At 32.5% G+C, this 12,689-nt stretch overlaps 1 protein-coding gene across 3 annotated transcripts; it reads right to left on the minus strand.

Annotated features, from left to right (window-relative positions):
* Window positions 1-1,064: 1,064 nt before the first annotated feature.
* On the minus strand, window positions 1,065-8,504 carry Hps4 (Hermansky-Pudlak syndrome 4 protein). Of its 3 annotated transcripts, none has more exons than XM_072889677.1 (12): window positions 7,960-8,504; window positions 6,887-7,121; window positions 6,562-6,792; window positions 6,368-6,462; window positions 6,164-6,233; window positions 5,856-6,023; window positions 5,343-5,740; window positions 5,045-5,206; window positions 4,622-4,959; window positions 3,924-4,474; window positions 2,973-3,199; window positions 1,065-2,604 (listed from the first exon to the last, which is right to left on the minus strand). In XM_072889677.1, the coding sequence occupies exons 1-12, from the start codon at window positions 7,965-7,967 to the stop codon at window positions 2,430-2,432; spliced, it is 2,658 nt and encodes an 885-aa protein (XP_072745778.1). In that variant the 5' UTR covers window positions 7,968-8,504; the 3' UTR covers window positions 1,065-2,429. The 3 variants fall into 3 exon arrangements, with proteins under 3 accessions (XP_072745778.1, XP_072745779.1, XP_072745780.1); XM_072889678.1 differs by lacking the exon at window positions 7,960-8,504 and adding an exon at window positions 7,350-7,932; XM_072889679.1 differs by having other exon boundaries at window positions 2,470-2,604; window positions 2,965-3,199.
* Between the last annotated feature and the right edge of the window lie 4,185 nt (window positions 8,505-12,689).

The raw sequence follows: 12,689 nt of genomic DNA on the forward strand, positions 1-12,689 counted from the left end.
AACCCGCGTTGTCACGCGATTGGTTCATAGCGGAGGCTTGTTTGTACCAGGTTCTTTGCGGCTCATAAATCAGATCAATGACGATAACAGGTTTTTTTTTTTCTTTTAATTGAGTGTATCATAAACGACGTACACTCGAATGGTATTCGCGCGCCCAGTGGGCTCGCCTTCCTAATGACGTTGATCATAGTTCTCCAATTAAAAATTCTAGTAAACAAGCTCTTTGAAAGTCTAATATATTGCGTTGTTATGAATGATGAAAGTTTCATTTTTACGAAACGCTCTTGTAAGATAAATATCTTTCGACTAATCAAGTGTTACGTCAAGGTGATATCTTCTCGTAAAACTATATCTCGATTTTAAAATTGTAAAATAATTAATATAATTTTTCAAGTTACGGTAAATTTGTGGAAACGTAGAATCGTAAAATTTCATCGTTACACTTTAAAGTTAAATATATAAAAATAAATTATAGAGAAAGTAGAGATTTTCTGTACATTTACATAAAAAATTCTATAATGAACTTATTTTCCTAATTCCATAATATCGTTCGGTTCAAAGAATTTGAAAAAAACTAAAATTCTATAGTTAATACGTGTCACCTTCATATAGCATATTAGAATAATTTTTTTCGCGTGATATATTTCTTTCCACAAGTCACAAACATATTTTTCTTTATGCCGTCCGGCGTTAGAATGTAATCTTTCCGTGTACACACCCTCTAATGCATTTATGCATTTGTACTACGTAATATTCCGAATATATCTTTTCTGTCGTTTATGTTATTGCAATGATGCATTATATTAGCGTGATGATTATGGAAAATATAGTGTTTATGCTATAAAAATTTAACTTGTAACTACATTATGTATTTCTTATTATTTTTATATAATTTTAAATTATAAACTAAATATGTAATATATAGTTTTCAATATAACTTCAGTAACATATGTACATTATAGTGATTTAAAAAATAACTAATACTGATAATATTACATTACATAAGACTCAAAGGCTGCACTAGAAAATAAGTTGGAGGGGGGGGGGGGGGAAGAGACTTGAAAAACAATGAATCGTTTTATTATAGGTTTCCTCTCAAAAAAAGTCAAAGAAAACTATGTGAGATATAAAGAGAAGATCACCGTGTAATGACGTAATATAATTCAACTTTGCTCGCTAAAAATACAATATATTAACATAATGTTTAAACCGTGTAAAAATGTGGACTTAGCGCATTATTCACATATCGTTGTTGCCAAAAACTCGTTTCGCGAATGATTGTTGCGCGAGATCATCGAGATCATGTTTATCCAAATATCGCGAGACAAAAACGGAATTAGCATCGAGACGCCGATAACGTCGTAAAAAAAAAAGTGCATAAAATATTCTTACATTACATTTGACAATGCCAATTTAGACGATTTTGATGAGTCCTATAAATATCACTATTATTTCTTTTTTTTCTATCTATAAAAGCAGTTTGGACGACTATAAATACTGGACGCAGCGTGTAACTGAATACTGACCTCCGTCTTCCTCCTCTCGCGGATATATTTTCAACTCTATTTTCGTTCAAAACTAGACGTCATTGATTAAAGTGCAAATAACTTAATAGCTTATTATGCATACAGATATGTACAATGAATCAATTATATATAAGATGTTTGAGAATTGATGGACAATAACAATATATAAAGCGTTATTTCTTGCAAAGTAAAACTTTGTACGAATGAAATTATTTAGTAATTTAATATTTTTATTTTTATTTCTAAAGCTCTTTACTCTCTCTGATTCTCAAGAGACTTTTGCTTTTTACTGTTCTATACAGCTATGGAAATGCCTCAAAATATATATTTGTCAATAATAAAAATATTAAACTTGCGTCATAGTTTTAAAAGCGATAACACTATACTTCTACTTTCCGTCGATTCTAATACATCTTATATACAATATATAACATATATAATACAAATAACGTTCACAAAATCTGCACAATTAATGAGATGGTAAAATACAAATTGGATGATCGACAATTATTATTATCGTAGAAAATTTCTCAACTCGTGCAATATGTGATAGGAATACTACAGATACATTGCAGCGATATATAAAAAAAAACCTCTTCGATTATTCCCTTCCTCCTATAGCCATAGTCAATTTTATCGGAATTACACAACTCGACACGTTGGAAAATCACAGATTATAAAAATACCAGTAGAAAAATGTTCAGCATATCCTGTTAAAATTATCTCACTTCGATTGAACTGACGAAATGTCTTTGATTCTTTTTTCTTTGTACAGAATATGAACTAGATTTGAACTTATTTTCTCTGCGGAGGATAAATAAGCGAAATTGTAAACGCGCATGTGTGTGTGTGTGTTATTTTTCTCACTTTTCCTGAAGAGAAAAAGCGACTTTCTTCTTGAATTTACAGTAACACAATTCCATGATCTCTTTCTAATCGGCGCTTCGCCTTGAGTGCGACGATTCCCATCAGATCTGCCGGGGTCGGAAGAACCGCAAAAGCACTTGGTGCCACCGCTTGCTGGTAAAACACTTCTACTCCCCCACACTGGTTACCATAAACCACTGTATCTTCCGTTCTGTGCGATAAAAATATTTTTTTTTTTAATTGCCGAATATAATTCTATAATTAGATTACAGGCGAACACGAGGTCTCTCCATGATCATAGACTTTTTTAATAGTTTACTTGCAACTAAACGTTGTATGAATAAAACATTGTTATTTATAAATTTATTATTGCGAAAAAATTGGGAAATATTTCATAAAGACTTATTAAAAGACATTTGTTTTAAGGAACATTTTATAATATTGATCCATGAATCGGAAAAAGAAGAGATAAAAAATAACTTATGAAGAGTGTCTTAAGAATCTAATACATAATCTAAAAAGAAAAATAATTAAATTTAATTTTTTTTTTATTCGCGAAGATTTGACTTACGTAATTACCTGACGGTGATGTCCGTCAAATTGCTTGCTTGCGTAAATCTGTCATGGAGGCAAGACACGATGTCCAACTCGGTAACACCCCAGAGTCCGAAACGTTGTACTGTGTCCCATTGCGGGTCTATGTTTAGAATACTGTACAGTTCCTTGTTTTCTGTTGACGGTAATGGTTCCAGACATTGCTGCAGCCGCGACTCAAGCTTACCCAACGTGCTCACGCAGGTATGCCACTACATCAAACGATTTATTATATTGTTAGTCACATCTTTATATATATAATATTAACGTTAGGAAATATTTGAAGCATGTTTTATATTATTTTATTTTTTATTTAAGTTTTGTTTCTATTTATTACTATTCATTAAAAGTAATTATTTTCATTTTCTATCACTCAAAAAATTGATCTTGCAACTTCAACAAAAATTTTCTAGGTGTAAAAAATTAACTAAAACGGATAAATTATTAGCAAATACTGTGATACTGCATATATTTTGCACTTACTCAATTTAAATGACAGAAACAGAATTTATATCTGTACTATTAGTGTAATTTAGACGGAAAATTTTTCTGTGATGCCTATCTTTAAGGCCTATTGTCAAAGACAATTATACCTGTGATCAATATTTGGCAATGAGATCTAAATTTTCTAGAGGTATTGCTAGAATATTGCAGCTATAAATTCTATACGTGACAAACAATATTCTAACAGATACAAAAAGTAGCAATAAATTTTAATTGAGACATCTAGAAATCTATCTACATTAGCAAAGTATTTTTGAAAAAATGCCAATTTAGATTTTTGACCTTTAAATCTCAACAAAACAAGTTCCATAACACATTAGCAAAATATTTTTTTGAGTGATTCCTTTTACTTTTTGAAAAAGTGCCAATTTAGATTTTTGACCTTTAAATCTCAACAAAACAAGTTCCATAACACATGCAATTTTCACTTACTAGAGAGTGTATCAAATCCGGATTGTTCGCAGTACCATTTTCCATGAGCAGCACCAACACCATATTTTGATATCCACAGAGGAAAAGTTCGGTCTTCTCGAGGTAGGCGGCGGGGTCGTCCTTGTTTACCCAGTCCTCGTCCAACTCATCCTCGCCGTCGCTGGCCTCCTTCTCGACCGATTCCAGCTTCTGTCTCATCAATTGATTCATTGTCGTCGTCATTGTCGTTGTTGCAGCGATGGTTGTAGCTGCGCCGCCGGCGAATCCGGAAAGATCGCGGAATTCGCTCGGTGTAGTATCGCGACTGCAAAATCCACTGGTTCGTTCGTCGGCCAGCAGGCTCAGCTTCGACATCAACGGTGTTAATTGCAGACCATCCAGCTTCCGCCTCTGCGGAAAATCAAAAGAGCTACCGCCACATTCCGACGTCGATCTTCGTCGATCGTCGCCGTCTTGCACCTCGGCGACTACGTTGAGCGGCTTCAGCGGTAGACTCATCGATCTCTTGTACGTCTCCTGTTTGCTCTTGTCGTAGCCAGGTTTGATGCATTCTAAATATTTACATTTGAAACGTACATGTTTAAATTATTTATTACACTGAAGATTTTTCTATTTAATATCAACGTATTTCTTTTGTCTTTTCAGGTTTCTTCGATTTTAGTCTCTATTATATATTTTAGTCAATTCAAATTACGTACCTTCGCCAGTATCTCTTGTAATTGAGCTCGAACTACTATTTATTGATAATTTCGCATTCATCAACTCGTTCGATAGGTTCCTCGATTGCAGATTATCATTGTTATTGCAACGCTCATGAATGCCGCTGCTGTCACCACCGTCATCGCGCAGTTCCTCGCAGTGCGAAGCGACGTATTGCTCGTACAACGATTGCGAGACCGGAAGACCGTCGCATCGAAAGACGGGATAATAGGGATCGGTGATGGTGCGCGAGTATCGTTTACCACTTTTGGTGAGTTTCCGTTGGGGTGAATTCAGATCGTGGTCGTCCGGTGAAACTTCGTTGAATTTGCACAATCTGTTGTTGTAACAAAATTTAAATAGAAGAAGAAAATAAATTGTAAAAGTTGTATATAATAACATTCGGACTATTATTCAATTACACTTTGTCCAGCTGTGGTCGAAAAGTCCTAGGAATACCGTTCAAACGCGATTTAGCTGATGATGTCAGATCTGGCAGGCTCACACTCTTCTGGTCGGGATCTTTTCTCTTTATCAATTTTTCCTTCGAGCTGGCGTTTCTCAATTTGTTCAGACGTTTGCACCTGTTATACGATCAAAATTAAATTACTATCTAAAATCGGATACTTTTGAAGCTTTCCACAGTTTTCGAAACGCATAAATTTCTATTCTATAAAAATGCAAATTTCTAGAGATAGTTTAAAGTAAACATGTATGTACCTGAGTGCCTCTTTGACGACGTCGGGAATATCGTCGTCGTTACTTTTCGACAAGTTTCGATGTTCGTCGTTTTCGCCGCTGCTCTCGGATGAGCAGATGAGCATGGCGTTCTCGTGCAACACCCGGTCCACGTCCTTTAACGGTGTCGCACAAACACTGGGCGTGAGCGGATTGACAATGGCACTGCTAATCTTGGGACGCTCTGATTTGATCTCCTGTTTGCGTCTGATGGGCGATTCGTGATTGATTCCAAGCGGTACCGACGACACGTATTGCGGCGCCAGCGGATAATTTGCGGAGTCCAGTTCGCCTTCCTCAGGAACAGTGAATATCCGCGAAGTATCCCGTTTCATGGCGGACATGATGGGCGGCTCCTTGACGCCGCTCTTAGACATGTTCTGAAAGTTCATCAAATTGAGCATTCATAAAGATGATGATTATACTGTTGTAATGAAAAAAACTATGGTATCCAATTAAATATGCATTTATGTCTTTTTTTTCTTTATGACTTACCTTTCTCTGCAATATCTTCTTAGTCACAGTGTCCAGACACGAATTGTAATATCGCTCGTTATTTGCTTCTTGCAACAGTTTCGCAAATTGTTTTCGCTCTATGTATACTTGTAGCAATTGAACACCGATCGGCAAATGAAATTCTGTGGATATCCTTTCCGCAGGAGCCTTTAAAAATTTGACGATTTTTTAATGAATATCTCGCAAACACAAGTGATCAATTTTGTTAATGATAAAGTTAATATGCACAGTCTATTAAGTTCAATTACATTTATATTCAAATAAATCAATTTGAGAGTGGAAAATACCTTTATCCTATAAGGATCAGTTATAACAATTTGTTTCGTTAACTCTGCTCCCAGCTGCGTTGAGACTATTCTAAAAGGAAGAAAATATGAATAAAATAAATTAATGAAGATTAAGCAAATAATTAACAATTAGCAATATATGATAATATCTGATAAGATAATATCTGAGCATATAATTTTACTTATAAATATTTGTCTTATTACTTGTTATTGTAAAATAATGCTCCTCCCAAAACACCGTTTATTTCTTGATAATGCTGCAACATTTGCATCCCTTCCAGAAATATATTGCTAGCACTCTAAGAAAAACACAATATATATATGTATGTAAGGATATATATTTATATTTATGTTCACATTTTTACATTCAATGTCTACTTTATATCGCCTGCACTAACCTTTGGAAGTTTAATTACAGGAATGCTGGAAAATAGATTGGCACTGTGTTGAAGAATCGGCAGATAGGTCTCAAACATCTGATACAACTTCTCAGTGAATCTGTTGCGATCATTGTTAAGGGATTCTAGTATTTTTACGAGATCACAGTGGAAAAATTTTAACAACGATTCCAGAATGTCGGCACGTCTCTCGAGTACCCAATCATGTATGTTTCTATCAGTTCCCACTGCCTAGAGCAGACCAGCATAAACAATTTATAAGAATATCACTAATCATAAGAGATTTACAATAGCAATTAATAGAAATATAGAAAAATGTACTCACCAGCACATACTGCCCAAATTTCTTCAATACAAACTTTCCACCTTGCAATGTGATGGAGCGTGGTGCTGAAAATGATGTCGTTAGGAAATAGTGTACACCCATTAGCTGTCCTGCCAGAGCCAGTCTTTGTGTGAGAGATACCCAAGCCGGATGAAAATACATGACTGCTTCAGCAGGGTCATCCTCTTCTTTACAACACTTTGCAGTGTCATAAACAAATACTATCATCATCTCTCTGTAAACAAAGGTATTGTTTTAAATTCGATAACATTTTATTTATTTCTTCTTATCTTATTTCAATATAAAATATAAAATAATTTAAAAAAGTAAAGAATATATGAAATATAAATAATAAATACTATAAATATTATAAAAACAATAAAACTCTTTTAAAAAATTGAAAGCTTTGATGATATGATGAATTATATATTATTACGTAACTCTCAAAGAAAGATTAGCTTACTTTTTCTTCTTGATTGTAAAATTTGTGCAGCTTATCCAAGCTTAATCTATTTAAATAATTTGACAGTTGCAAACATATTTTAAAGTCTTTCATTGTAATAAAATTGTTTAACACGATGCAGAGATTTTACTGAGAATTCTGCTGAGGGTTTCAGTTTTGGCGTATAACTGAATGAATCATTTATAAGCGAATGATCTCCAATTAGGTAGTATCAGTAACCGATGAATCAATATATCAGAACAGAGATAAGATTAAGCTAAAAGTGGCATATACAAGTACATGGCACATAACACAGTATATGTCACGGAACTTTAGTCCTCGCTAAGTCAGTAGTTCGCGAAGCGAGTCTGAATAACATGTCCACTGGAGAAACGCATTCCAGTGGTAGCTCGCGTAGAGACAATTTTTTCTGTGTTTGTAAAACATCCTCTCTTCCAAAGATTCAAGAAATATTATTATACGCAGTTACGTTATTGGGTCAGAGAAAAAAAGTAAACACGAACGTTATCGCATGCCGTTGCTTATACCTCCTACTGACATATCTGTGCATACGTGTACGTATTGTGTGTATACACTCTAATTTGATAAGCCGCCAATTACGCTATCGTACTTCGCCATGGTGATTGTTTAATCGCTGTCGCGTTGCAAAGCACGAAGTTGATAGTTGTCCCTCGACCGGTCTCTCGCTGTCAAGTCCCCCGCTGTCAGGTCTCCCGCTGCTCCCCTGTCAGACAGTCCGTTTTAATCATTAACACGATCCTTGACATTTGCTCGTCATTCGATAAAGATGCCTCGTGGAAGTACACCCTCGTTGCGTCGTCCACCGGCAAGAAAAGTCGCGTGCCATTTTCTTTTTTTTTTTCCTCTCAATTGCCCCACGAAATCACACGGCGCGAAACCGCTCCTCTCTTACCGCCATACTGATATTGATCTCTTGGCTCTTGGCGCGATTAGTATACGTGCATGTATGTGTGCACACAAAAATATATCATGAAAGATGCATTCGCGCATTCTCTATTCCGCTTGATTTCCTATATATGTGTCATTTTCCATATATCCGTGCAATACAATTTTATTAAGAAATTAAGTCATTACGCCTGAGTTGTACTTTACAAGCGTTTGTGTAATATGTTAATGTTAATATAATTTACACGTACATTCTTTTATGAAAATTTTTTAAGAAATAAATAAGCATGTGTATATATGTGCGCGCGCAGGATTAAATGTAGCGCCAATGTTTCTCACTACCGGTCACGTGACCACTCGCATTCGCCACTTCCGGGATCGCGCAAATATGAAATACGCATTTTTTTGTTATTCTTATTTGTGGTATTTGTAACTTTTTTTTCTCTCTCAGAATATTTTTTATAACTTATGATTCTCAAAAATGAAGAAAATTAGCGAATCTCTCTCGGAAATGATATAAAAAAATATATTAAAACTAAAATTCTATCTGTATTTCCATTCATGTTATATATTTGTGTATAATTTATTTATAATTCGAATATTATTGGATTTCCGATACAAATTTCTTTCGGTTATTATATCTATAAAAGAAAGAAAAATTTTTATAAAATACATGCGTTATATAAAAAATTTTGAATCTTTTTCCACTTTCACGTCATTTCATTGAGCCATATTGTCATTCAGTAGTTTTTTTTATTTTCTAAGCAATTACAAATTAGAAAAAGTAAGAGTTAACATATATTTTCTCTTTCACTCTCTACTCAAATATACAGTACAATAAAAACAACAAAGTTCGATCAAAATGAGTACAAATATATTTCATTATAAACTGGAGAGAAAAAATAGATTATATTAGATTATATTATTTTCTCCGAGAATATATTTATATGCAATCACGCTTTGTTGTTGTTGTTGTTTTTGTTATTCTTTTCCTCATTTCTGATCAAAAATTAAATGTCTTATTACAAGTTTAATCATCAAACATCGAACAGCAGAGAAAAAGAGTGAAAAGTAGCTGATATACAAAAAAAATTACAGCTTTTTTACCTGATTTGTACACTATACATTCGAAGTGCGTTATTTTGACCCACGTACGAACGATCGGTGTATTATATCGTTTATTTTGTAATAAATTCCATTTAAATCACTAAGTGACGTGTGAGCTGCGTTCCTATATTATTTTACACTTAATTAAACGACAATTACCGAGTTAATCGAAATAATCGTAACGCCACAATTTTAAGTTTACGAATAAAAAATACGTTTTGTGTACAAATTACTTATTCACATTATTAAATAAATAATATATTTAACAAATAACATCCTCATCTTTTGCACGTGACAATGAAAGAATTTTCTGAAAGATTGAATTGATCCTATCATAAATTTTCAATATTGTCAACTCTTACACCCTGAAAATGATAGAACTGACCCATTAAGATTTTTATTTGATTTTCAAACGAGATTAATAATCAGAAAAGTTTTATCAAAATATTGACATGTTTGTCAAATGGATGATCATAATTTTTCGTTAACGTAATCTACAACCTACTTTAATTATTATACGTCACAGTGTTACACGATATTGCGATGCCACGATTCTTCCAATTAAATCTATAGATCTCTCTGTAGGCTTGAAAATGCTTGGCGACTTTCAGACTGAGATCAAAAAGCGGTATAACATTTCGTTCAGGTCAATTTCCGATGTTTTAAATAAAAAATAGATTGATACATATCGATCAATGAATGTAGAGATTATTTTTGCATGTCTGCAGCGTAAAAAATCTCGAGTGACCTCAACAAAATCATATATTCCCATACAGCACAGATCATTACAATTACATATTGCAGCAACGTTGCAATATTGCAAATTGCAATAAAACATTACAAAAACATTGCAGAGATATAAATCTATAAAATATCAGCACAGTCGTTGCAACATATATTTCGGAAAAATTTCAAAATCAAAATTTTATAATTATATTTTTTTAGAGTAAAGCGTATAAGAAACATATAAAATATGAAAAAGTTGAACTTAAATGTTTGCAATAATATTTATCTAAGAAATATTATATAAACATAATGAATAAACAATTATACACATAATAAATTATATATATATATATATATAAACTATATGTATAGTTTTATGTAAATTTATAATATATTTTTTAGATAAAAAAATTATTACGCACATTTAAGTTCAACTTTTTTGTATTTTATGTGTCCATATGCTTCTGATATTTTATCATGTATGAATATTGCGATGAAAGATTGTTGCAATGTATATACAATCTTTCTGTGCTGTATGGGTTATTATATATAATATATATATCAATGTATAATACCGCTTTTTCTCCCCCAACGCTTTCGGAAACATGCTGCTAATTATACAATTTTCCGAGTCTAATTTATCGCGATTATCAGTGTATAAACCTGGAGAGAATGTGTAATCTACATATTATATATATGCGCTTGTCTATAATTACTTTCTCTTTCTATCGAACGCTAAAAATATATAAAAAAAGGAAAAACAAATCAGTGTGCCCCATCAGAATTAAAAATACTGTACAAGCGTTACACACATACACATACACACGCACATACCCACACACACACACATACACACACGCATGCACACCGTGACGAATAATTTACAACCTATTTTCTTCTTTTCCTTTTGTTTTTAGCGACTTGTATTTTCTTTTCGCGTTTTAAGGAAACTGTTTGTAGTTTGCCAAAGATCTCGTTTGCACGACAAAATGCACAGCACAAATGTATAATACAATATACAGCGAACGTATTCACGGGATTCGTTCGGAGAACTTTTCTGGAAATGGAAATTTGCATTTTCTAGGATCGATAATTTAATGCAAGATGTTTTCAAGTTCTCCCTCGTTAACTTTGTCGACTTATTCTACGAACAGATAATTAAAAGAATCGTAGTTTATAAGAAATATTTTTTTCTAAAATTAAGAAAAAGTACAGATTTTTTATCGCGGATCCTATAGATTTTCAATTTACTAGAATTATCATGATATGTATTTTTTAAAATATAAGTATTTTTTAGACATGCGCGCGCGGAAGCATACAATCATTTCAAATCAGTATAAAAACTTAAAATAATCTTATCTTTCTTATATTTTTCGTTATTTTTAGAAAAATATGTTTATTATAAACATTATTATAAACAAGTACACAATATGATAATTTTAAATAAATATAAAAAGGAAATTATTTTCCCTTTCTTTTATAATTTTGTTACATTTTAGAAATATTTTTATTCGATCACATCTCTGTTCGTAAAATTTGTAACAAGTTTATGCGGGAAAAACTAGCATACTTTGCAAGATACGATATTTTCGCTTTTCCGTTATTACATTTTTCAAGTTTCAAAAGTAAAATGTATCTTCTAGTCCTTCAATACATCTAATACTTATGTATATACGCATATAGCTTTGTATATTTATATATATTTATATATTTGCATTTTAACACGAAGAATTATTCGTGTATTGCTTTAGTGCTCATATTCCTTTAAATCATACAGAATCGGAGTGTATTTTTCAAACAAATCTTTACAACAGACGTTATTTCTTCTCTTCGTCTTCTTTTCTTCTTCTTCCTCTATTTTTCGAATATAGCTAAAATATACAAAAACAATACTTTTCATTGTTTCATTGAAATAAACTCTTCTATACTTTTCATTGGCTTTTTATTTTTTCCTTGCTTGAAAATCAAAGAATTCTACAATTGCCTCTTCTCGAGAACTTTTCTTTTCTTCACATATGTGTAATCATGTATTATGTATATATACATAGCAGACCTCACTGCTCGTTGCTTACAATCTAAATGCCTAAATGTGAGTTGTCGATTATAAACAATTTCATAGAAAATTTATTTATGTGATTAAAATAACGCATAAGTAAATAGAATCGTAATCGTTAGAACTTTGTGAGCACGAGACGATAAATGAATTTGTACAATTTATATATTATGCGTGTAATTCTAAAAAATAGTCTTATAGCTATATGGTGACACAATTGTGTTTATCCCTTTCTCTTTCACATCGAGTACGCTATAGAGGAATAGCAATGTGACGCAGACTACCTTTCCAAAGATAGTAAATCTTATTCCTGTTTCTTTTCCATGTAATCCAGACTATATTTCACTTGCGTCAAGTCACAATCGCGTATTATATGTACATACATAAATAATAGCGTAATGTGATGAATATTGCATAAATTCTGAGAACCACAACTTACAACTACTGCACGAACTAGAAATAAATGTAACGGTTGCTCATTTATATGTGATATATGTTTTGCGTCTATATATATGTATATATATATATATATATATATATATTTATAT

The sequence above is a fragment of the Anoplolepis gracilipes genome, chromosome 4, assembly GCF_047496725.1.
Source record: "Anoplolepis gracilipes chromosome 4, ASM4749672v1, whole genome shotgun sequence".
Classification (NCBI taxonomy): domain Eukaryota; kingdom Metazoa; phylum Arthropoda; class Insecta; order Hymenoptera; family Formicidae; genus Anoplolepis; species Anoplolepis gracilipes.